Below are 26870 nucleotides of genomic sequence, written 5' to 3'. Positions count from 1 at the left end.
CCAGAGGCACAGGGGTTCATTAGGATTCACGCAGAACTCCTTCAATTCCTGAGATTAACTGTTTGACACTAAATCTTTCACAGCTCTCACCAGCTTTGTCTGGTGACAGTTACATTACATTCATTGCTTATGAATCCACTTTATGTGTAATAGCTTAAAAGGTAATTGATTAGGTGATTAGAGTAAACCAAAACATGTATGCTATTTTCTTTAGTATACAAGGGATAGCTCAGTAGGTAGAGTGGTGGCCCCATGATCGGAAGGTCGGGGGTTCAACTCCACTGAACGGCTACCCTGAGGTACCCCTGAGCAAGGTACCGTCCCTACACACTGCTCCCCGGGCGCTGCATTGGTGGCTGCCCACTGCTTCACTGGGTGAATGGGTTAAATGCAGAGGAACTATTTCCCTATGGGGACTAACACATACACATTATTATTCATGCTTCTGGTCAGATAAAGAAAGTCAGACAACAACAGGAGCCATTATCAAACACATGCACCATGTGTCCTTAGAGACATACAGTAAACTGGGTTTGGAGGTTAGAAGCAGTACCTGCTCCATGAGTTCAGAGAAAGCTGGTTTGCTCAGAGTCTCAAACAGCATTCTGACAGAGTTGAGATCGATGCCTGGGATCTTTGGGTTGGTTTTGAAATGGGTATCATCACTGAGAGAAAGCAGATAAAGAAAGATATAAGTGAGATCTCAGCAAAGGATAAAAAACAGAGCTCATATTCAGGGAATTCGTGATAAAGCTTTGATGGAAAGTTGCTTTGGATTAAACACGGGTCTACTCCAAGCTGTCATCCAGCAAGTCAGCTGTGAGTCACCTTTAGGTAGGTGTGATAATACTCACTGCAATATAAGCAATGGTTAAGTATACATGCAGCCTAAATGTATTTACGTCTATCCCTAAGCAGATCTCTTCTTCTGCCTGGGAGATGACGAGCGTGAGAACCAGTTGATAAACACACTCGCTGCTTCGCCTTAAACAACCCTCAACATATCACTGACACTGAGCATTAAAGATTTATCTATCTGTAAATGCCATCTTCCTTCCCTATAGGCACAACAAGACAAATACTGACTGACACAGTGGACTGATCCCTAATGGCAACTATTTACAGCACTGTAGCTCAGGTGGCAGAGCAGGTCAGCCACTAATCAGAAGGTCGGTGGTTCGATCCCAGGCTGCCTCCTGGCTGCATGCCAAATATCCTTGGGCAAGATACTAACCCCGTGTTTGCCTACTGGTGGTGGTCAGAGGGCCTGGTGGCGCCAGTGTCCAGCAGCCTCGCCTCTGTCAGTGCGCCCCAGGGCAGCTGTGGCTACAACGTAGCTTGCCATTGCAATTGTGTGAATGGGTGAATGACTGTAGTGTAAAGCGCTTTGGGGTCCTTAGGGACTGAGTAAAGCGCTATACAAATGCAGGCCATTTACCATTTACCACTCAGTCAGATTAGACGTGATCCTGTGGAGACTGTTTGTCAAAGAGCAAACAGTGCTGCAGATGGTGCAGCGGTTTGTGCTACAAAACTACTGAGTCACAGCAATGACCCATTAAATTCAGAGAACTCTCTGAGCTTAAAGCACCATCTGAGCAGTTTTGGGTCCCAACTGTGATGCTAATACTTCCTGTGCATGGATGTGCTCTGAACAACTGCAGCAAATCCCACAGCTGTACCTAATAAAAGGAGATACAAATACAGTTTTTATGGCTACATTTTTGGGAAGGTTTTCATGTTATTAACTAAGGCAGAAACTAACATTTATTTCCATTTAGTCAGACAATTAGTACAAGTCTGTCCTCCTGTATTTCATATGCACTACTTACTTACTTTATGATGGATGTTACTATTTGTTTTACCTCCTGTGGCATTTCAGTTTTTGAAAGATTCATTTTTCACGCATGTGTCTGTGAGGCCTTTTTTTCCAACCCGGTGACCTCTACAACTCATTCCCAGGACGCGATAAGTATCTGCTGATTAGTTTGTCCTACATACATCATGATGTCAACGCACAGGTTGATGGACTCGCACAGATCTCGCTAACCAAACAGATAGCATCTTTCCCAGGCCTGACAATCAGCTGGATAAGATGATATGCATTGATTTGAGGGTATTTGACAGAGAAAGTACATCTTTGTGAGTTGATCACACGGCATGCGTTTCCTTCATTTATGGCACACACCTGAAGGGCTTAAGAAGTTACTCTGTGATGAATCTGTACTAATAAAACGCTAACAGATCCTTCTTGTTTCCTTTTTTTTTTTAAACCTTTGTTGGGGACTGTGGTGCCCTTTTTTGTCCTAAAATACTGGGAGAGTTTCTGTGGCAGCATTCAGTGGAAAAACTGCAATTTTGATGTCGAGCGCGACTGCAGTTTGTGCCATCTGTCACCTGCCTGAACCAAGGCCAAATATCCTGAGCATGTGCTATTTTTGGCTCAGCACAGTAGCGATACAGACGTAGCACACGTGCAGCACATAATTGTACTAACTATTTTAAATATGTCGTGCCTGTCTAACATAAATCATTGTCACATTTTCAACCTGCAGAAATCAAACACTTCTTCTAATAATAACACAGACAGTGACGGAGAACGAAGAATAAAATATCTGGTCATAACTTGTCATCCAGATGGTATGCATGCATCCAAGTTTTGTTTGGCAAATACTGACTAAATCCTGCACTATTAAGGTGGGAACTTAAACATTTTTATCACCTCTTAATTAATTATTTCAGCTCTTCTTTACACTTCGCATTTTGGTGCTATATCTTATTAACTGTTAAATGTTTCCTCCTCAAGGTCAACACTGTCTTCTTTTTCTTAAAGGTGAAAATAAAATTACAAGTCTGACTTAAGTAAAAGTAGCAAAATCTAATTTATATGAAGTACCTTTTCTAAAGAAAAAATATCTTGTCTATGTAGATTCACTAATACTCTTAGCACTGTAAGCTTTTAGAAAAGCTCTTAGAAAAATGTAAGCTCAGTGGTGTTTTGTCTTCCACTGAAGGTTTTTGCATTAATACATGCAACCGTGCTCCAATATAAAACAAGTCCTGACTGCACTATTTGTGTATTTCTCATATTGATGCAGGTGAGGTCTATGCACCTTTGGTCCAAGAAGCTGGCATTCCAGCACGCCGTCGACGACAGCTGAACTATGACGTCACTGTAAACGAAACACACATTACAATGAAAATGTAACGGGGGAGACTTTCCAGTGATTAAAGTGAATTAAGCTCTGTGTGTATTTGTGTAAACCAATTATATATGAGTCTACATTCTATCTTATAATCTAAAATATCTGACACAATACCCTTTTATCGTTGGCTTACTTTGTGATGCTAGAGTCTGTGTTGTACATCAGTTTCAGCCTCAACGAATTCAAACTTTCATAATTGATTGGTGAGAGACTTTTGCCAATATTAATCACTCTGAAGTCTTCCGAGGGGACAGAGGTCTGTAGAGGGGAAGACAGAGAACACATAACACCACTGTTACAAACACGGAAGACTTTGCTTTGGTCCTTTGCAGTCTGTGTGGCAAAGTTTGATCTGGGTTGCGTCGACAAAATAAAGAGGCCACGCCTGAGATGGAAATGTTTTGGCTAAGCGCTTTACATCTTTATCAGCCTACGTTCCTGACAGTTTGCTTGAAAGTTACATTTTTTTAACCAGATAAAGGCTCCAAATACAGAGTTCCATCAACTGAACTGGTTAAAGCTGAGACATTAACGCCACCCTGTGGTGAAACACTAAACCTAAGTAACACAGACATGATTGCTTGGAGTTTTTGGATGTGATTGCTTAGAATTATACAGCGTGCTGCAGGAAACTAAGAAGCATATGTGTGTCACATACGGTTAATCATTTTTTAATTCCTGATGGTTTTTAGAGTACATCTTTGATTTTCAGTTTCACATTTCTCTATATTTTTAACATGAAAATAAATAACAAAGCATTTATGTAATTCATGAAAATTCAAACAAACAATAACAATGGTAAAACTGGAAGTAAGTATATATTTTTAATTTTAAAAAATGTGATATTTTAGTATTAATCTTTATGAAATCACATACCTGCTCATTAGAGTACAATAAGAAGCTATGGTCTCCTCCACAGATGATTTTGGTCACGGTATACTGTTTTGATTCTAATTAAGAAACATAAAAAAGAGATAGACACTGAACATAATAACAGGGAATAAAATATATATATTTCACACTTTAAAGCACTTTAAACTGCATGTGTCTGTAAAGATTCCTCACCTTGAGAAAAAAGATGATACACAGTAATGAAGGATAAAGAATAATACACTGTGGAAGCATAAAGCAATCATAAAGCATTTGGCTCAAAAGCTCTTCTTTGTGCTATTTCAATTTGATATACATGGCAGAATAAATTGTGTTCTTGCAGTCTCCTTACAATATATATATATATTTTAAATCTCTGCTGTGACTCACACCCCCTAGCCTACATTACAAGCAGATTGCAGGATGATTTCTGGTAAATCCAACAGAAGACACTGCTGTGCAAATACAAGCTGTTTTGGCTGAATACCAACTATCCTCTTGGTTGTTTTGGCAACAGCAACTGGAGCCAAATCAGAAATACCTCCGCAAGACAGTGAAGCAGCAGAGTCTAGCTGGACACTAACAAAGCCCACTGTATCGTTATCAGTCTGTTCTTTCTGTTTTAAGACTTCGTAAATTGTAAATTCTCTCAAAGTTCTCCATTGTCTTCAAGGAAAAAATCGGAAACAAGGTTCCCAGGACCATAATGGTTAGGCCAAATAAAACTGTAACATTCACAGCTGCCTGCCTGGATTTCCACTGCAGTTACCAGTAAAGGCACAAACAGGAAACATGTCTAACAAACGTGAGAAGTGGGAATGAGGCACTTTTAAAAAGGCATTCGGTCACAAGCATATAGGGACTGATCGGCAAGTCCTCTGCTTACCTCTTCTATGGAATTTTCCAGTCAGGAAACTGGCCTTGACAGGAAATGGGCTTCTGGCATCCCCCAGTATTCCTGTTCCCAGCTGGCCATGGCTGTTACAACCAAACGCATATACCACGCCAGAGGAAGGCACGAACGCCAACGTGTGGTGCCTGGCAAAAGGAAAAACCATGAAATGAAGAAACTCAAAAAAGTAAATTTACCACTTTGATAGTTACACATTTACAGCATTAGATATGCAGTTAACATTATCAAAGGTACCTTACAGCTCTCTGATTTAACATGTTCAGTTTAGATCAGTTGTTTTTGCAGCAGATATTTTTTAATTATTACTAATGTTTATATTTTTTTTAATTTGGATTCTCAAAGAGAAGTTTTGTTCTAACGGTCAAGAGGATAAAAGAAATAACTGAGCAAAAAAAAGATGCAACAAATGTCTGTGGCTGGAAGCAAAACAATCAAAGCTATTAACATTTAAGGGACAAGGTAACTTTCTATAAGTCTTTTCAGTATTCCTTTCCCATCAGGTGTGGAGAAAATACTAAAACAAAATAAACAAAAAAACACACACCGTACAAGAGAGTTAAAACTGCGGCTTTCTGAGAGTCAAAAAAAAGTTTAAGCTTCATAAACATAGACTTTACTCCAGTGTTGTTTTACTTGGTTCCATGAGATCGTATGGGTATAACCAACAAAAGCCCTCTGTAGGTTTATCAGAGACAGTACCTGCCACAGGTGATTTGGGACACCTCGGTGCCCATGAGCTCCAGCACTCGTCTAGGTAAAAGCTCACTATTGGTGGAGCCGTGACCCAGCTGACCCCACGAGCCATCACCAAACGTAAACAAGCCGCCATCCTGCCAGGAAGAGTAAACACACTGACCTTTTCCGTGCTTTTTTCCATTTAAGAGGGAAACTTTATGCATAGTCTTGCACTAAAACACTTATGGCACACGTTAGGTGGTAGATTAAGATAAGATGGGGTTAGACCGTGTGGTTGGAATAAGACTCAGTTTTTAACTCTGTATTAACAGAGTGTTGTGTAAAATAATATAAATCTCTTGCACCAATTTTTATGGCAGCTAAACAAGAACGACCTAACAAAACAAGACTTTATAATATCTGGTTGCATAATATCTGTTACTAGAAATGGCCAAAATTAAACATCCATATGTAAAGCATGTACAACACAGTTAAACATAAATCATACCTTTGTCAAGGCTGCTGTATGTTCATCTCCACAGCTGATGTAAACAACTTTCTGAGATCTCAAAAATTTGATGTGGCATGGGACGGCACGATCTGTGGAAGGCGACAACACACGAGCAAGTCCACACTGTTAAACACACGATACGATATTATCACAATACTTAACGCACGATACGATATTATTGCAATTTTTTAAAAATATTTTGCGATATTCAGATTCTGTACATAAAGGTAAACTTTATCAATATTTATTTTATCTAATATCAAAGTCTCACACTCAGTCTCTCATTTCAGTCAGTTTTATTGTTGACAAACTGAACGGTTTGTATTACAGTGTAGTCCAACTTAACTGAATGCAACCATCTGGTACAATTATAGCTATTCTGAACTTTGAAATTTATGAAAACTATGCAGCCCCTTCAGCAACTGAAGAATTTGAAAGTAAATTAAAACAAAATATAATTTTACATTAAATAAAAAAGTTTTAAACTTAATTAAAATAAAACATGTCTTAAATTAAAATAAGTAAACTGTCATGTTTATTGCTGCCAAAAAAAAAAGTTACACACATTTGGACAGTGAAGGAATGTCAGGATTCTTGCTCAGAAAAAGGATCAACATGCTCTGAAGTCAGAGCATGTTCCAGTCCACAAAAACTTTTTTTGTAACAAAATATCGATTTCTGCTGTCCCTGTATCGATACATTATTCGCAAACAAAATATCACGATACTACACAGTATCGATTTTTTCCCCCCACCCCTACAAATAAGCCACACTTGTTCAGATTTTTTCTATTTGTACCATCATGAACTTTACAATTACCTGCTAATAGAGGCCTCTAGAGTCTGAGATGTAGCTGCTGGGTTTTTTGCAGTTTCTCTATGTATTGCTCAGTTTGAATTTGCTGAGACGTCCTTTCCAGGGAAGATTGTGGCATTGTGTTAAGACGTGAATGCTTCAGATCAGAAACTGCCAAAACGTCTGCTTTGATAGCGGTACTCACAGTCATTATTAATTATTAATAGTACCTAGCTGTTACTTAACCTCTAAAATATTATCAAAAGAGTACAGGTGAACTTAGTTTTTCACAACACCATGTGGAGTACTGTGAAAACCTTTTTTTTTTCAAGCGCGAATAAATTGATAAAAATGTGAGACACAATATTACGTAAAGATTTATATAATTTGCATGAAGCTCTACACTTTGCATTATATCATATAACAGTCGCTGTTCTTTCTAACCAGGTGATTATTACCTTGTTTATCATTAAGGCCCAGTTGTCCAGCTCTGTTTTTGCCCCAGCCAAATACAGCTCCAGACAATGAGAGGGCAAAACTGTGGTCTCCTCCTGCCGTTATTTGTGCCAAAGGAATTCCTGCCAGAGACTTTAGAGGATGAGGGAACAGCTTGCTGGGCTCTCCTTTCCCCAACCCGAGCTGCCCGCTGGTGTTCTGGCCCCATGTGAACAGCTGGCCATCTGAGAGGAAAAACGCACATCATGAACTTTACCTCACATCAACACCAATAATGAACACAAAATACAGGGCAGATGTCTGTTTTATAGAGTGGCTATATTTAGAGCTGTTACAGGGTGTGGCTCAGACCTACATATTGCCAAAACATCAACAACACCAAATGTTTTCATTTATAGCCAAACTTAAATCAAGTCAAAGCTTACACCAAACATAAATAAATACACAACTTTTCAGGCTGACAGATAAATCACAGATAAACCCATTATCCTGTTAGTATTAATACATGAAGCTATGTGTGTTTAGCCCCAAGAAGCTGTGGTTCAACATCTGATCACATTTCTTTGGACAAAAAAACAGTCAATTTAAAATCTCCCATAATGCAAAACCATTGCATTTTCTCAAACTATGCTCTCCTCCCTTTGCAATCACATATTTTAATGAAAATATTATGTCTTGAGTCCTAGTCATGCTAACCTTGATGCTGATGGTTGACACTTTGTTGTTACATTGATAAACACACACACTTGTTCTCCATCATTACTGCCTGGTGATTGCTCGTAAAACAGCCTTGACCATGTGCAAGTTTCACTCAGATCTGACCAATACTGTTAAGGCTTAACGCTTCTAGTGAACTGTGGACGAGCGGATAGATGAGCTAAAATTTGCATGAAGTGAATTTAAGAATTTATGAGGGTTTTCTGATGCCATACATTTCAGCTCGATTGGACACAGTTGGGATCCAACATTCAGATCGTGAACAGTGATGAGGTGTTATAAAGAAATTGTCTTTCACACCTCTAGAAAGTGCGATGCAGTGCTGATTCCCACACATTACTTGAGAGATGCGATGGTCACACAGTCTTTTGACCAACCTAGGATAAATTTAAAAAGAAACAAAAACATTTGTTTATCAAGCTAAAAAATACACATTTAAAACATTTCTTGTTTAAGTAGATGATGCATGAAAAGGCTGGGAATTCCAAATAATGTCAAACCTGATGTCTATTGTCTTAGCTGATTATAGGCCAATCACAACCTTCCTAACCTGCCTTTTTCAAAAAGTCTTGAAAGAGTAGTTGTAAAACAGCTAACTAATCATCTGCAAAGAAATTGTTTATTTTAAAAGTTTCAGTCAGGTTTTAGAATGCATCAGATTGCAGAGACAGCTTTAGTGTAGGTTACAGATGGTTTTCTTATGGCCACTGATGGTAGATTCCTGTCTGTGCTTCTTCTAAACCTCGGTGCAATGAGGTTCGATGACCATAATTTAATTACAGCGATTAGAGCATGCTGTAGCTATTCAAGGTGGTTCGACTCACATCTATCTAATAGACTTTTTACTTGCTATTTAACTTTTATTTATACAGGTAGCCCCATTGAGACTCAACATCTCATTTACAAGAGAGATCTAATTCAGACAAACTTCGTAAAATTATAACACTTCAATTTGTTCATGTTAATTGGGAGTCCTCTTTACACACAAAGGTGAATTATGGAGTTCTACAAGGTTCCACACTAGAACCAGTTCTGTTTATATTATACATGCTTCCCTTAGGCGAGGGGTGTTGAAATCCAGTCCTCGAGAGCTACTGTCGCACTCCTTCTTCCGACACACCTGAACCAAATGAATGACTTGTTACCAGGCCTTTGCCAAACTTGATGGCATGCTGAAGGGGTAATCCAATCATTTGATTCAGCTGTGTTGGAGTAGGGATGGATCTAAAAGCCGCAGGACTGGAGTTGGACACCCCTGCCTTAGGCAAAACATATATTTTCACTCCTATGCAGATGATGCCCAACTTTATCTATCCATGAAGCCAGAAAACACACACAACTTAGTGAAACTGCAGGAATCTCTGAAAGACAAAGACCTGGATGACCTATAATTCCTAAATTCCGCTACAAACTAAGGTTAGCATACGTGGCCCTAAAAAAAAAATCTTAGAAATATGTTACTATATGCTTACTCTAAATGGGATTACCTTGGCCTCCAGTAACACTGTGAGGAACCTTGGAGTCATTTTGACCAGGATGTTTTTCAATGCACACACTAAGCAAATATATAAGAACTGCTTTCTTCCTTTCGTGCAATCTCTTTCTCAGATTGATACTGAAAAACTAGTATTTATTACTTCTACGATGCAGTATGGTAATTATTGATCTCCTAAAAACTCACTGAAAAGCTTCCAGCTTTTCAGTGAGTTTTTGTCACGAGTACTGACAGGGACTAGAAAGAGCATATTTCACCCATACTGGCTTCTCTTCACTGGCTCCCTTTTAAATCCATAATAATCGGGTCCCATTTTATGTTAAAGACCTCATAGTACCGCATCACCACAATAGAGCACTTTGCTCTCAGACTGCAGGCTTACTTTTAATTCCTAGAGTAGTTAAAAGTAGAATGGGAGGAAGAGCCTTCAGCTTTCAGGCCCCTCTTTTGTGGAACCAGCTTCTAGTTTGGATTTTGGAGACAGACACCCACTTTCCTTTTCAGATTAGGCTTAAAACTTTGCTTTTTAATCAAACTTATAGTTAGGGCTTGATCCAGTGATCCTGAATCCTCCCTTAGTCATGCTGCAATAGGCCTAGTCGGCTGGAGGCTTCCGTGATGTACTGAGTGTTTTTTTTCTCTTACCATGTGTTTTTACACTAATCTTCATTAAATCATTAGTTATTAATAATTTCTTGCGCTCTTCCACAATGTGTCTTTCTCATGTCATCCTTCCCTTACCCCCAACTGGTCGAGCCAGATGGCCGCCCCTCCCTGAACCTGCCTCTGCCTGAGGTTTCTTCCTGTTAAAAGGGAGTTTTTCCTTCCCACTGTCACAAAAGCGCTTGCTCATAGGGGGTGATCTGATTATTGGGATTTTCACTGTATTACTGTAGGGTCTTTCTCTTACAATACAAAGTGTCTTGAGGCATCTATTGTTGTGACTGGGTGCTATATAAATAAAACTAAGTTGAACTGAATTATGAAAGGCTGCTGCATACAAAATACTGACTATTAAACTATCTCGCTGAGTATATGTTTACATGGGGCTTCTTCTCCTCCACTATAACACTGAGGTTAGTCTGAGTAACCAATGGATTAACAATGAAGATGTCACTGTAGTTTTTCTTTCTTTTTAATAATGATTTTGTGAGCATATAGATATAAATATATTTCTGATATATCTATTTAGTCTTAGTCTCTTTTGTCTGCTTTCTTCCCCTCATAAACTTTCAGTAAATTGTCTATTAAAAATAAAATTGTTTGTCAGGGCACTAATTGCTTATTCTAGAAAACGTTTTGCAAACCACTTATTACAGTAAAATCCCATTTTCCCAGTATTTGCATGTGAAAGACTTACAGGAAGTCTGTGACTAACAGTTTTCAAATAGGCTCTGATAAACCTGTCTACGTCTGCACGCTCTATGGACACACTTAGCTGTGGCAGTGGCCAGATGTACGCTGTACAAGTAGGTGCTAGGCTGCTGGTAAGTACTGTAAGTTTTCCTACTGGCATGTGTAATTCTGTGTGGCCAGGCTAAACCCTTCTTCCTATAAACTACACGGGCACCTGGGAATTCGAACAGTCGTCTCTGTGGTCCCCAGTCCCAGCTGTCCCCCATCACCAGCTCCCCAGGCAAACAGTTGACCCTGTTCATTCACTGCCATCGAATGCCCCCGACCGCATGACACCATCGCAATCTTTTGGGTATCCAGAGCCCCAACAACCTCTGTGAAGAGATGACAGGTCTACAGTAGAGGTCTTTTCATTACTTTTACTCTTTACCCATTTGTTTTTCAGTTATAAGTCTAAATATTTTAAACTACATGCTATTTATTATACAAGTATTTATTGTACACAATAATACAACAGATCCAAGAAACATAATATACACATTTCTTCTGAAAATAGTATATTATTAACTGCACTGAGAAATGCTGTGTTGAAGCACGTGCAAAAAGGATGTGTGGGTGAGACTTTGCAGTTGGTGTTGGTGGTATTCTGCTAAGGACCAACTAAGGGTTAGCTGCTTTAGACAAATTGAAAACTCAAAATAGTTGATAATGTGGTTTTAAGTGAGGTAAGACTATAGCATTTAATCAACAATCAACATTTTTAAGCTTGTTAAAAAGATTCAATAACATAAACATAAAATGATAAAGGCCTTATAACAAAAATATAATTATGCCAAGTTGGCCCAGCATGTTATACAACCTGTGAGATAACATCCCAGAATCTATGCAGTGTATCTAACTAAAGATGTGGATGGACATACTTCAAATAAATCTGTGTATGATTTTTAAGGTCCAGCAATTCTTGTATTTGTTCAGGGCTGTTACAAGTTCACCCACATGCCATAACAAAGAACATGTAGAACACATTTCCACCCACATAATACCAACACAGACCCATCATGTCTGCAGTCACTACCAATTTAGGAAAAATGCCCAAAATGTGGGTACACGAATCCTTTCTGTTTCATGTCAAACTCACCTAATGATGCCCAATTCCAGCATACAGTCATGCTGCTGTTACATGAGTGTCTGTGCTTTTTTTAAATCCTCAGTCATCCTGCTTCCACATCAGATAAAAACACAACAGCCACTGAACCTGCTAAGACTTGCAAAAGACATTTCACTGCATGCTCAGTCTTTGTAACTAAGCATCAGGGTATTTTTCTTCTCCCATATAAAATATTATTGGTGTCCACTAAAGAGCTTTCGGCTTATACTAAAGGAAAATAACCAGGTCTGTGATTTCTTTAAGTTTTTTGAAAGTGGAGTTTAATTTATTCCAGTTTAAAATTAATTATTATTTATCAAATGGCTGAGGAAAAAAAACTTTATATAAAACTTTCTATTATTTGAGGCAAAACATAAAACAGACTCTTTAACTCAAACAACTATGTGCAGACTAATCTTGCTCGTGTGCCTAATCACTCATCATAGATAAGTTTTAACCTTGGTTATGTGCAACTAAGTCAGCCAAACATCACTAACGGCCCAGAATTTCACCATCAGCCCATGCCCATTTGTATAACTACTTTAATTGATTAACACTTTTATTTAAACGTAAAAGATGCAAAATAACGAGCTAGGTTTTTAATACATAACTCCACTATAGTTGAAGAACAGAATACAATTTGACTTTTTTATTAGACCATCAATTCACCTCCTGCTTGTGCAGCCAAACACAGACAAAGACAAATCATGCCAAATCAGTCCAAATTCAGGCACATGCTCAAACATACTTGCTATGTTGTTCACCAGGGTGGTCCAATCTGGTGTTTCCAATTTAGAGCTTACCTGGGGAAGTCCCTGCTTTGTCATGACCCAGCTGTCCCCAGCTGTTAGAGCCACATGTGTACACACTGCCATCATACATAAGAAACACAGAGTGTTGGCTTCCACAGGCGACCTCTTTCATTCCCCTGCCACTGAACACATGACAGTTCCTCGGCTCAAACACAGGGTTCTTCTCCACACCAATACCCAACTGCCCATCCTTGGCATTCCCCCAGCACAGCATGTTGGTGAAGGGAGAGGAAATGAGCACCGATGTGAAGAGGCAAAGAGAGTGACAGCCAGATGGAGGAAGACTATAATGATCAAGCTCGAGAGCAGGCCCGCTTTCGCCTCTTCATGTAAATTCCAACCCTAGAAGCAAAAGAAACAGCGTGATTATGCATATTTCTTCGTAAGGAGCTGATTACTTTGCTCCATATGTGAACTCTTGACAGTTTTTCAATTAGGGAACAAGGACGGGCTCGGAGGTTGCTGTGGGTGTGTGTGACAGTGATGTAAGCATGATGACAGAGGAACAGGCAGTGTATTTAAATAAACCCTGTCAGTGTAATCCTGGCTTAAGCAGCTCCAAGCAGTCCCGCCTTAATGTCCAGCCTCTTCTAGCACAATAATATTACCAACTGAGTAAGCCAGAAAATACACAAAAGAGAAACGGGCCAATAGAGAGTATGCTTTACCTCACAATGTCCCAAAAACGTGACTTTTAAATATTATACATTTTCACTGTTTAAGGTGTAAATCGTAACTGGGATAAACGCCATATAAATATTTTTTATTAATACTATGAGTTATATCATTACAAGTATAACCTATATTACAACCCTGCAAAAACTAAACTGAATCACCTCTGAAAAAGGTGATTCAGAGGTGATTCAAAAAACACCTCTGAAAACAGTTGTGATGAGAGGATGCGGGCACATGTATTAGAAAGCACTAATTTACCTGGGAGGGTGGAGGAAAATATAGGGAATGGACCAAAAGCCCAGGGTGACCATCCTTATCGCAGTTAGTAAACATTAACTAAATGTTACATTAAATAAATATTAGCTATACATTATAGCTTTGTTTAGCATGCTATAGCACACCAGTCTTGGCTGTGAGTTGCTCCCGTGTATTACCAGTACGCTATCATTATTATTATTATCTAAACACTGGTAGCTCGATGTGAGATACGCTTAGCTGTATATTTAGCTGTATTTTAAGTGTCAGCGGCTGCTTTATCGTTTGTGAGGACCAGCACGTTAAGTCAGGTTAGCTTCCTGACCCGTGCTGTGTGTACATTACAAACACATCCTGCAGCAGTGGCTAAATGTCCCCACTGACATTACCTGAGTAAGTTTGTTAGCGAGCCTGACAAACCACACAAGCCGTTATAGTTAATAGCTAACTAACGTTCGCAGGCTAAAACAGCGCTGGCTGTCAGTCTTATAGCTAAAAAACAGAGACCCGCTGGCTAGCCGATGAACACAACCTAAGCACAGCGGCGCTGTTTTACAGCTGGGTGGTGCAAAATTAAAACAGTGTGTTTACCTTGACAGATGCATTCTGAATTTGGGCGACTGGTTTCGGTTCATCAGCCCAGAAAACAAACGAGGAAGTGCCACAGCTGCTTACGTCACTAGACGTTATGGGCAGGAGACAATGTGATTGGTCCGCCGAGCATGGGGCTCTACCAATGGCTGTGTCCGAATTGGTGAATGCCTACTAGCGTAACAACAAAGTCCGTGAACATTAAATCTATTGGTGTGGCTATTTTATTTTCCCAATATTTAATACTTTTTTACAAGCTTTGTTTAAAATGGCGGAGGCTCTTAATTTTAATATCTGAATCATGTCAGCATCCCGTCAAACTAAGTCTTTTAGGTGTTATGTTTCACGTTTGTGTTAGGTATTGGAAGGTCCTGTGATGTTTTTTATGTGAGTGAAGTTGCCCCCCCCCCCACCTTCTTCAAATCCAACAAAAGTGGTCCACAATATGTACGTCTCCCACAGTGTGTGTCTGACAAGGTAATCAGCAACACAGGGGCACCACAAGGGACTGTCTTTTCTACTATTTGTTTATAATGGAGCATTGTAAGGAAAGATAATTTCCCCTAGGGATCAATAAAGTAATATTATTCTAATTCTGATGTACTGTCTGAGTACTTGTGTATACATTTTCTGCAGTTTTATGTATTTATTTCTACTTTTTCATTGCAGGAAAACATTTTGTTTATTTCACTAAATGTATCTAATAACAGCGTTATGCACATATCAGAACCTTGACATATGTCAAATTTTGAGGTTTGACTTTTTTTTTTTTTATCCAACTCATCCTAGTTAACGACTTATCTTCCACTTTTACCCCCAGGTATGGAAAGAGTTTGACACACTGGCTGTATCCCAATTCAGGGTCTGCAGCCTTAAAGGCCGCATTTTAAGGCCAATTACGTCACAGCGACACGACGAAGGCTGTCCCAATTCAAAGGCTGCTCGAAAATGCGGCCCTCAAATGCGTCCTTCATTTCATTGAATTTTAAGGATGTGGCGGTGGACTCCGTGGCCCAACATATCCCAGAATGCATAGCGCGGCAGTGGGTGTGGATAATTTTGCCGGAAAAAAAACGGCGGAAGAGGGGAGGCCGAAGAGTAAACTTTTAAAAGTAAGTACTGAATATTATGTTACTTATTTATGTGCGAATGTTTAATAACGAAGAACATTAAAACATTACTGTTGGCCACATGTCGGCAAAGTTATGTGACATTAGCGATGTTTGTACTAACTTGGTTTTAAAGCCGTAACTTTAAAATATACACCGTTCAATTGTTGACGTTAATCTTACAGAGAATGTGATGATTTTATGGATATTTAAATTAAGCACTGAGACAATTTTAGTAATGCCAATATATTAAAAGAACAATATTTGTCTCTCATATATATAACACAGTTATATATACAGTGTCAAAGAAACCTGTCTTTGAGTGAAGATTTAAGGTGACAGGAAATATAAATAATATAAACAAATGCAGCTTGAATCTTTACTGAAGCTCAGTATTTGAAACAGAGTTCATTCACTGCTGTAATAACTAATAATGATTGAAATTATAACTTTAATATTGGCCATATTATATTTACATTACCAAAGTGAGATGACTTTAGTCTCATGAACAACATTAGCTAATTGTTATTTACTAGCTAATCTTAAATGACTGTTCAGTACAGAAGTGAAGCCCAATAATCATGATTTCACAGTCAGCCTCAGATACTTACCAAATCAAAGCTCATGTAGAAACAAACAAACAAATGAACAAAAGATTTTCTCCTTCATTTCTGTCAAACAAAGCTGTATGAAACGTTTCCAGCTGTTAGTGTCATGGTTGCTAGGCATCCTGGGCAGCGAGACGGAGGCTAGACTGTCCCATTTCACAAGCCTCTCACTTCCGGCCTTTGAGTACGCGGCCCTTGTGGGCCATTAAGGCTGCAGACCCTGAATTGGGATACAGCCCCTGTTTCGTTCTCCACCCAGTTACCTAGATTCCAGCAGGCAAAGATTGGACTGACGTAAACACCCAGGCCTAAATTACCTACTGGAGGCTCCGGGTCTAAATTAGTGCCCTGGCCATAAAGAAACCAGAAGCTTAGTGAACAAAATCAATGCTTGGATGACGACATTGTGTCACAAATTGTATTTTCTATTCCTACATTGCCCTTTCGGTGTTTCGCGACAGTTGGCGCTTAGAGGTGCAGCTTTATTATTGGTACCCATAGCTGCCATTAAGACTTTTTTCGGCTAATTTTATGCGCTGTAGACGGGGCGTCAATGTGGGCGGATACTCTTACAAGATTTTGATTGGTGCGGTCACATCATAGGCCTTGCTGTTTGATAACAAGGCAAGACGAGGGGGCAACCGTTTTCATTCAATTTGTTATCACGCCACAAGAAGCAAGCAAAGGATCTTTAAAGTTGACGAATACATCTGAAACTCTCGAGGTATGGCTTTTAGTCAACATGCAACTGAAATCTCGGTAATGTTAGACGAAATGGTAACTTTTACCTGATGCTATCTACCTTGTTAGCTTGCGTGCTACAGAGCTATCGTTTGCAGCTAGCTAGTTAATGCTAATATGAAAAATGGATGACGTTACCGTTTATATACTGCTTCTTTTCGTAAGTGTATTGAAACTGCATTTTATTAAGGACTGCTTCTTATTCAGATTCTCTTAGGATAGCACTTCTAAGTGCCTCACACATTTATGATATTGGGATCGATAGTGGAGCAGTTAGCTTAATGGCTATTGCATCATTCTTTAGCTTTGCCTTTGACGCACATTCTGAGAACCTTCACAGACATGTTGACGCACATGAATACACGGTTTACCCTGAGATGATTTACAACATATGGACGATATAGCACGTCGGAAATTCTCCCTAATCAGTGTTTATTCACTAATTAAACCAAATACAATAAAGGTCATTCATTAATGCTGTCCGAGTAAATGTTGCTTATTAACCCATAAGAAGCCCTGTACACAGTGAGGAAAGTTCCTGTTAAGGCTTTAACACTCTCCTATAGGTTTTACTAACAGTAAAAAGAGTCTGGGCTCATATATGTTAAATTTTAAGTGTACAATAGTGTGAATTGAGGTTGCTATAGTAGATGTCCGAAAAAGGCTGTGCGTGTTGTTGTTACTGAAAGGAAGGTTTGTTTGTTTTTTTTAAATGTCCTTTCAACTCGACAAACCTTGTTGTTCAATAGCCAGACACGGATTTCGTAAATGCCAAGTAACAGGCAAGACTATGGTTTGTTGGTGGCAAAGAGTAAATTGTAAAGTTTGTTAAATTTTATAATGACCTTTATCTCCGCTAGTGTTGAGCTATAACCTTCAATTATTTTATGCCTCTTCATTCTTTAGTATGCTAGGAATCTGTATAATCTTAATGAACTTCAAAAAAAGTTTGCATATGCTACATTTAGTTGAGATTGTTAAGAATATATGCTTATGTGTTGTTTATGTTTTGAGCGACCTCTCATTTCTTTACGTTTTCCTGGGAAAATAGGAAATAGTTGGAAATCAAGTATTTGGGGTAAATACAGAGTTTTTATAATTCTAACAAGCTTAAAAGTCAATATTTGGAATGACTACCTTTTTATTCTTTAAACAGTCTTCAGGACTAGTTCTCCAGACTTTTTGAAGGACATTCGAAGCTCTTCTTTGGATGCTTGGTGCTCTTTGTTCCATTTTCCTTGACGGTGATCCCACAATGCTTCAATAATGTTAGGGTTCGGGATCCGGAGAGGCAAATCTATGACTAATGACTCTTAAGCTAATTTTTAGGCTACTTATATTTTTTGCTGTGTACTTGTTCAGTTTTCTATTTTAGCACATATTGCAGAGTTTTCAAACAACAGCTTTTTGAAAACTTTGTTGGTGTAAAAATACTTCTGTTCTGTCAAACTTATCTTTGGAGTTTTTTGTGGATTAAACTAAAGAAATGTCTTTATGTGACAGGCCGCTACTAACCAAGTGCCTAAAGATAAAAAGGATAAGATTGGTTATTTCAAGTCAAATCAAGTGGCTTTATTTTCATTTCAACCATGTGCAGTGGTACAGTACACAGTGAAGCAAGACAACGTTCCTCCAAGACCACGGTGCTATATTTAACAGACAATCAACACAGGACTACATAAGGTGAGCAAGAAAAGTGTGCAAAGATTGCACACACAAAAAGACAACCAGTTGCCAAGTTGTCTGTTGTGTGTAGACACAACACTGGCTCATCTCTTGAATCGCATTGTGTAAATACTTAAATGATTCATGGGTCGATGTTGAGTAACTTAAAAAAACAACAAAAATGGTCAAGTATAAGGGCTGAACTGAAAATGAACGAAAAAGCAGCCAGTGTCCAAAAGAAACTTTGAAAGACCTTCAATCAAAATGTAAAGAAAAGTGGAATGATTCAAGGCTTTTGCACAGTATTAGACATAATTTTATGTCATTTTATGTTACGTTCTATTTGTTTAGCAGCTCTTGGAAGATCAGCAATAAAATTAAATAAAACTGGGTAAAGCTTTTAGTAGTTAGTCGGCAAACACAGAATCCCTGTGGTATCCTTAAATGGAACTTCACAGTAGTAAATGCGCAACACTTTGAATTTAGAATTGAGGATGATTCTTATTGTTAGTTGACTAAATTTTTATTTGAACGTGGTGAATGTGTGAACACAAGACCTGTTGGGCTCCAGTTACTGCCTGTCATTATTTTCTGTCAAATAATAAAAGGTTCAGGAAGTTCACAGGGGGTTCAAGGAGATGACGTCATCTAATAGTCTTAATGCAACATCGATTAAGTATATTTAAAAGTAACCACTTGATTATTTTTAAGCAAATGATCAAGATTAGTATCAGATGCTAGTAATAGTTAGGAGGTATTTGTCACTTATTACTAGATGGATTACATTTCAAATGTTTCAAAAATATGAAGGAATTTGTGTAATCTCAGTTTTTTTCTATCTGATTTGTGTTTGTGTAATGATTTCTAGTTTGAAGAGACCTTTAGTCCTCATAATGGAGCCTCCTCCTAAACAAATAAAAGATTTTTGTCATGCTGTGTTCCCAGTCTAAATGATGGATTTTAATTTTTTTTCCCTTTTCTCTTATTTTCCTGCTTTGTCCAGACAGTACACTGTTCTGCCTCTCCATCCAGTGGCTTCCGAGGTGTTCGTGCTGTCAGGGTGATGTCAACAGCCTGTCTCGCACGCTTGGCAAGATGCAGTGGTCTTCACGTGGGTCGAGCCGGTCTTGTACAGATGAGCGTAGTCCCCCTTCCAGTCCAGCATGACAGCCACTTCCAGTTCATTTTCCGCAAACCGTTCCACACCCCGTCAGAAACTCGGCACAGTAATACACGCTTTGATCCAGACAGCAGCGGCCGCCCCACTACCTGGGATTCATTTGGAATCTGGGACAATCGTATCGATGAGCCCATCCTGCTGCCCCCCAGCATTCGTTACGGCAAGCCCATTCCCAAAGTTAGCCTATCCAAGGTAGGCTGCGCCTCGCTCATTGGTCAACGCAAGGACAATGAAGACCGCTACCGCGTCTCCGAGCTGACCGACAGGGTGCTCTACTTTGCTGTGTTTGATGGGCACGGTGGATCGGAGGCAGCTGACTTCTGTGAAAAATACATGGAAAAATATATCACGTAAGGAGTTCATATGAGTCGCTGTCACAAGTAGCTTATTCATTTCTGAATAATGTGAATGTCAGATGTCACAGCTCTGTAAGTGATTTTTCTTTCTGATTTCCTCAAGGAACCTTCTTGCAGACGAGGAAAATCTGGAATTAGTTTTAACAAAAGCCTTCCTTGAAGTAGACAAAGCTCTAGCAAGGCATTTGCACTTCTCTCCAAATGGTAGGTGCTTTCACATTATATGTTCTTGGATATGCTGTGTACTCTGTTTTTATGTGATGACACTTGTTTCTTCTCTCTTCAAACATAATTTACTTATCCTACTTAGGCGTTGAAGCTTTGGATTTCCCCACTGAGCACTTTTGGTTAGAGGTCTGTCATTTTCCCCCCAAGTTCCTTAAATAATTCATGAATAAATTAGCTACGCGTAGAAGATATGTTAGTGTTTTTCTTGCTTCCAGCACGACATTGCCAGAAACAGAAAGGTAACAAATTAAAGGAAAAATCAGAGTACACATTTGGATAAACGGAACAGCTTTACCTTACATGCGTGATGCCACACAGGGTTTACCCAGTGGGTCGATTAATGAGAAAATTGTAGGAATTCTTGACTGCTGTTATCAGATCTCGACCATTTAAGAACGTCACTACCCCGAGGTACCTCCTAGTGAGAGAATATCATTTGGACAGAATCAGATCTGTCAGTAGAGGTTTAAAGACTTTGCATAATTAGTTAATAGTGAGTTTTCCTTTAATTTGTCACCAATCTGTTTACTTTTCTTTGTCTGCAAAGTGTTATGTTTAAAGCAGGCATTTTTATTAAGGAATGTTTGAGTATAACGCAAAAAAATTAATGCAAAACATTTCCCTCAATAAATCTAATTTACATGTTTGCCCTATTTCTGTAAAATTCATCAGCTTAGCTTGAAATTTCTCAACCACCTTTTATGTCTTAAGTTTAATGATATATGAACGCTAGTGTACTTGTTACATGGCCTCACTTTGGCCTCACTCTGTGAAATGTCCCAATATGCCTGTATGTGTGTGTGCATGTTATCTACGGCAGCTGCGGAGCCAGCTAAGAGCTGGAAGCCCTTGGCACCAGTGTGGATGACGAGAGGCTAGATATTGAAGGAGAGTCCAGCGGGTCCTAAATCCTGGACTACTGGAAGGTTCCCTATCTTTCTCTCACTTCTCTCTCTCTCTCTCTGCCTCTACCTATCTCTATCTCTCTTTTTGATTTTTCTCTTCTCACCAAGTGTATGCAACGCTTCTTGTGAGACAGTGCTTCAGTTTGAAAGTTGTGTGAGATTTATGTTGTCAGCGACAGATCCAGTCCATGTTTAATATTCAGATTAAGCTTTAAAGAACGTTAAGTCTCTATCAGCTCATTTAATTCTGAGGAGAGGAAAGGATAAACTTTTTAATTGCATAAAATTTTACCGTTATTTATCTACCACCAGAACATTGTTTGCCAATGTCAAATATTTGACAGTAAAACTTGTTAATCTTCTTTGTTCCAGTAATTTCTCAACATTTGGCATAAATAAAACATTTTTTTCTTATTTATTTAAAACGCAAGTCGTTTACTTTACTGAGTCAGTTGAACATAATATTTCTTGTGACTGACTTATTATATTTTCTCAACCCTAGAGGCATCCATGGTGAACATAAGAGGAAAGATAAAATGCTGAACTCACTATTATGACATTCTCTGATGTTTCTGTGTTGCTTTACGAGTATCAGGCCCAGTATCGGGCACTGATAAATGTTGTTGTTATTTATTATCTTTTTGGATTCAGCTTTAGACTTACCTGCTGTAACATTTGCTCTGGACCTCAGCTCTATTCTGCAACAGTTCAACCTGCATGTGTGACTGCCTCCTCTGTTGTTTACTGTGTGAATATCTGTAGTTTTTTCTAAGTCTACTACATGGCTTCCCACCCATGTGTTCATGTTGTAGCGTGTGACTGCGAGTGCGTGAGATATACCATGTTGTTGTTAACACTATGGGCAGTGGCTTTGTGGAGCTTGAGATTTTCTCGTATGTCTCTGTAGCACCCGGGATGAACGCAGGAACCACCGCCACCGTGGCCCTGCTGAGGGACGGCATCGAGCTGGTGGTCGGCAGCGTGGGTGACAGTCGTGTCATGTTGTGCCGCAAGGGCAAGGCCCTTAAACTCACTGTTGACCACACCCCTGAGAGAAAGGATGAAAAAGACAGGTACATGATGCTTTTAAAAGCAGGTTTTAAACTTCATTTTTTCTTTCTTTTTTATTAATTGTAAGTGCCCTGAAAAGAATCCTGCCTTCGTAGCATACATGTACTAATATACCGATCTGCACCTGTTTAAAGGATAAAGAAGAGTGGGGGGTTTATCACCTGGAATAGCCTGGGGCAGCCAAATGTCAATGGCAGGTTGGCAATGACGCGTAGCATTGGAGACTTTGACCTGAAGAAGACGGGAGTCATTGCTGAACCTGAGACCAAAAGAGTAACGGTAGGTTTGTAAATTTAGTTTGTCACTGAAATATATATTTTTTGATACATGTTATCTTCAGAAGATGCAGTTTTTGTCATTTTTCCTCTGTGCACCACCACAGTGGGTCTTAAATCAGACAATAAAGATGCAACTGACTTTCAAACTTTTGAGGGTTTTTACAAAAATGTTAGTGTATAGGCACATATGGCTGCCAATGGAAGCAAGGCACTGGGGTTATTGGTAATGTGACTGCTGACAGAAGTAGCAGGATGAATTCTGAAGTGTGCATGTCATGCTGCAAAAAAAATTTGACAGTGCAAATGATAATGACCTAAAGCAAACTGGAAAAACAACCCAAGAGCTTCTTGAGGGAAAGAAATTTGATATTATTCAATGGCCAAGTCAGTCACATGATCGTAACCAAACAAAGCATGTCTTCAGTTACTAAAAACCAAACTGAAGTCACAGAGAGACACAAACAAGCAACAACTGAAGGTGGCTGCAGGAAAGCCCTAACCGAGCAGCTCGAGGGAGGAAAGCATTAGGTGAGACCTTAGCCACTGACTGCAAAGTTCACCCAGGTGTTTAAAAACAATCCTTATATTTAAAATGTTTGTCCGATTATTTCTGAGGCACTGAAAATGGGGACTGTTTTATAAAAATGACTGCAAAATATTTTGTTTGTATTTTGTACGTCACGATTGTTTGATGTAAAATCCACATTGCTGGTGTATTGGGCAGAACCATGGACTGTTTTAATGCAGATCTCTGCAACAGCACATTTTCACATCTGTTGTTCGCTGAAGAAGACAGTAAAGCCAGTCTTACCATCTTCTTGTAATAGTTCAGTAGATTTGTCTTTTTAATGTCTGTTATAAAGTATTATTTATTTATTCCCTTTCAGTTGCACAATGTCCATGACTCATTCCTGGCGCTGACCACAGATGGCATTAACTTTATTATGAACAGCCAGGAGATCTGCAATGTCATCAACCAGTGTCACGAACCCAAAGAGGCAGCACAGAGAATATCTGAGCAGGTAAAACATTTGATGCTTTTGTTGAATATTAGCCCATGGGTCAATGTGTTACCTGTTCTCCTACAAAGTTGTTTGTTGCTGGGTTTCATTAAGTTTTGGTTGACTCATGTACTGAAATGATCTGTTAGACACAAAAAAGCTTCCCAAAACCGTGTCCATGTTTCCTCAAGTCTGGAATTTCCTACAGAAGATTAATTTTTGCTTGAATTTATCATTCATCCGATGACTTTCTCTAACCTTGTTGTGCTTCACATTGCGGTGCTCTGTTTTGTTTTGTTTTTTTAAGGCTATTCAGTATGGTTCAGAGGACAACAGCACAATCATCGTGGTGCCGTTTGGTGCCTGGGGAAAGCACAAGAGTTCAGACACGAGTTTCTCTTTCAGCAGAAGCTTCGTGTCCAGTGGTCGCTGGGCATAGGCTGCGGGACATAGGATGAAAGGACGAGGTCTGTTTAAGACTTTGTTAACATGTGCAATACATTTGGCTTCCTGTAAAGAAACATTGTAAAAAGTGTGTGGTTTGCCGAAATAATGACACCTAATGGCTACAACATTAATTACAGTTGCATGATGTTTATTGCCTGTGTGAACAAAGAGGCAGTGAATTCATGGGGGTAAATCTCCCTTTATACAAGGTTGTATCTACTAGCAAGCCAATGACCTCATAGGTGCTAAAAGTGTGTGAGCAGCAGACGGGAATGTGTGTTGGCTAAATCTGTAGCCTGCTCTACAGATTTAATTCCTCACCTTCTTCTGCCATTCACACGTTGTTTTCTCAGTTTAGATTCATCACGCCACAATCTCACTCACAATTTCATTTTTATTGTTAACCTACATTTTTAAAGAAAATGTATCCCACCAGTTTTAAGAGCACAGGTTTTAAGTTTGGACCATTTCTCCATTTTAATTTTGGGAGCAAGTGCAACAAAAGGAGTCAGGGTTGGGCAATTGAACTACAGTGATTGGTCATCAGCTGCTGTGAAACCCACACCTTGGTTGAAGAACTGGTGTCACTGATAAAGTCACTGACTGGGCCTTAAAAACTTTATGGCAAATTTAAAATATCTAAATTATATAGCTTTCCTATAAGAATTGTTCTTGTACATTTAGTTGCAAACCAACACTTTAAAATTTCCTTTATATTTAAAGAAAAACAAAATTTCTTAAAGAGCCGCAGAAGTTATTGGAAGACTTGGACAATCTTAAAAGATGTAAAGGTTTTGAACAGAGCTGCCTGGACAGCATTTTGGTGACTGAACTTGGTATTTATATAGGAATAAAAATGAAATTTTATGTTTCTTTGCCAGGCTTGCTTGATTTGCAACAGGTCCTTTAAAGGGGACTTAAGTGTTTGAGGTACTGAATCATACTGTTTCTGTTCTGTAAATAATCATCTGTGTGATATGTACACCTGGAAAACTGGTCTCACCTATATTTTCTTCATATCTCAGCTACGTTTGGCACATCAGAATATTCTACACATGCAGGTCTTTAGACACGGACCTGTGGTGTGAGTAACCTGGCGTTATTTTTGGTTTTCCACCGTTGTGTGTCAGTCAGACACAACAAAGCACACCTAATGCAACACTAGAGAATTGTTTAGCTAAGAGCCATGTATGACAATGTGAATGTTTGCTTAAACTGAAACAATGTAACCAGTCTCTGTAGGCTATAGGTGTGACTAAGCTGCTCAAGTCGTGTTGGCTGACCTTATGTGAGTGGATGTGTTTTCAGACTTAATCCGTTGAGCTGGTGGTGTGATCTTTTATTTTGTCCTTGTTAAGGCTAAAGAAATACAGCACGTCATATTTATCAGCATTATTTTATCTGTGAGTTCCTAATGTTGTATAAACTGTCATCTTGTAAATGTTCATGTAAATATATTTTCTCTCCCTTATTCTTGTATCTAACGGGACTTTGGATATTATAAAGGCGCTTGTGTGTATGATTTTCAAAATAGTTAACAAGCCTTCTGTCAGAGTTACTCTCTAACCTTGTGTTCAGTATTTTACTGTACTTTGTTGCACTGCCTCTGAAATATAATCATTGTGGTGTTGGATCTGCACCTGGGACCCAAATGTGACCGTTTGAACGACACTGTTAGTACTGTACTCTTGGTCTAAACGGCTTGTGACACTTTCAATAAAAAACGATACATTTAGAAGCCGTTTTCATTGTAACATGGACGTGTTGTTATCCTCGTGTAGGTGATCCAATGCTTTTGTCCATACAGTGAAAGATTTACATCAACAGAGCAGTTTACATGCCACTTCAAACAGATAAGAAAACATTGATATTTTTTAAAATATTTATTTTTGCATTATGTCTACATATATTCCAGATTTTTTTTTAATTTATTTTTTTAACATTGCCAACGAGCTCAAACTTGGTCATCTTTATTTAGAAAATTACAAATTGTATGGAAGAATTTGATAAATTAAAGAAGGCAGGTGTCTGAAAAATAAATCTTGGACACCTTAATTGAGTCCAGAGTTAGGAAGCTCTGCTCCACCTACTTGACTAATTAAATAACAGGTATACGTAATAAATAATGAAATCTTAATTGTTGTCAGTTAGACAAGAACACAATTTTTTTTTTTTTTTTTTTTTTTTTGTTAACAAAAAAAAATCTCATTTCTATCTGGATTGATTGTGTAGATTCAAACTGCTTTAAGTTGTTGGGGAAACAGCCTGACAAACGAATAATAAAAAAACTTCCTGTTTATCCTCAGAACAAATTCAAGAAATTTCCAAATGTAAATGGAGAACTAGACAAAACTAGACATTCACTCAGTTGTGGTCAATGTCAGTTTGATTTCTACAGCACTTTGGTCAGCCATGTTGCTTTTTAAAGTACTTTACGGGTTGGTTTAAAACCACATGAAACTACACATTAATAAAACAAAATCAAACGAACATATTTGAATAAAACAAGATAATAATAATAATAATAAAGGGGAACACAACATAAAAAGCCTGATGGGAATTGAATTTGACTTTGAACTTCAATTAAAAGGCTGGATTTAAAAGACTGCATAAACTACAGTACAAATATCAAGTGGCAGGTTATTGCATTAGTCTAGGGTCTGCAGCTGAGACTGAATCGAGACTTCGGTTGCACTGAGAGCATCTGGCTACATGTTTTGGAGTTATATAGGTTGAGCGGCTTGACTAAATAGATGAATGACATATTGTTTAAGACTTTAAAAGTAAGTCAGAAAGCAGCCATCTCA

General features: G+C 38.7%; 2 protein-coding genes across 6 annotated transcripts in view; one reads left to right on the top strand and one right to left on the bottom strand.

The window, feature by feature from the left end:
* herc3 (HECT and RLD domain containing E3 ubiquitin protein ligase 3) overlaps positions 1–14549 on the bottom strand; it is a 32102-nt gene extending 17553 nt beyond the window's left edge. For 2 of the 4 annotated variants that reach the window (XM_026171298.1, XM_026171301.1), the window contains exons 1-12: positions 14475–14549; positions 12945–13295; positions 11209–11368; positions 8444–8520; positions 7429–7650; positions 6173–6264; positions 5689–5819; positions 4963–5114; positions 4083–4156; positions 3340–3464; positions 3114–3173; positions 554–665 (exon numbers count right to left, since the gene is read on the bottom strand). In XM_026171298.1, the coding sequence (XP_026027083.1) occupies positions 554–665; positions 3114–3173; positions 3340–3464; positions 4083–4156; positions 4963–5114; positions 5689–5819; positions 6173–6264; positions 7429–7650; positions 8444–8520; positions 11209–11368; positions 12945–13167 (1428 nt within the window). In that variant the 5' untranslated portion in view covers positions 13168–13295; positions 14475–14549. Of the gene's footprint in view, positions 1–553; positions 666–3113; positions 3174–3339; positions 3465–4082; positions 4157–4962; positions 5115–5688; positions 5820–6172; positions 6265–7428; positions 7651–8443; positions 8521–11208; positions 11369–12944; positions 13296–14474 lie in introns of those variants that run through there. The other 2 variants (XM_026171299.1, XM_026171300.1) reach the window with 2 other exon arrangements.
* A 2106-nt stretch (positions 14550–16655) lies between these two features.
* On the top strand, positions 16656–25807 carry ppm1kb (protein phosphatase, Mg2+/Mn2+ dependent 1Kb). 2 transcript variants are annotated; one of them, XM_026171290.1, is made up of 8 exons: positions 16656–16915; positions 18530–18615; positions 19601–20127; positions 20237–20337; positions 22174–22339; positions 22472–22616; positions 23503–23637; positions 23924–25807. In XM_026171290.1, exons 3-8 carry the CDS (start codon positions 19661–19663, stop codon positions 24053–24055), a joined length of 1146 nt encoding a protein of 381 aa, XP_026027075.1. In that variant the 5' UTR covers positions 16656–16915; positions 18530–18615; positions 19601–19660; the 3' UTR covers positions 24056–25807. The 2 variants fall into 2 exon arrangements, with proteins under 2 accessions (XP_026027075.1, XP_026027077.1); XM_026171292.1 differs by lacking the exon at positions 18530–18615.
* Positions 25808–26870: the final 1063 nt, after the last annotated feature.

Source organism: Astatotilapia calliptera, chromosome 6 (assembly GCF_900246225.1).
Source record: "Astatotilapia calliptera chromosome 6, fAstCal1.2, whole genome shotgun sequence".
NCBI lineage: Eukaryota > Metazoa > Chordata > Actinopteri > Cichliformes > Cichlidae > Astatotilapia > Astatotilapia calliptera.
This window is presented reverse-complemented; position numbering and strand designations above follow the sequence as displayed.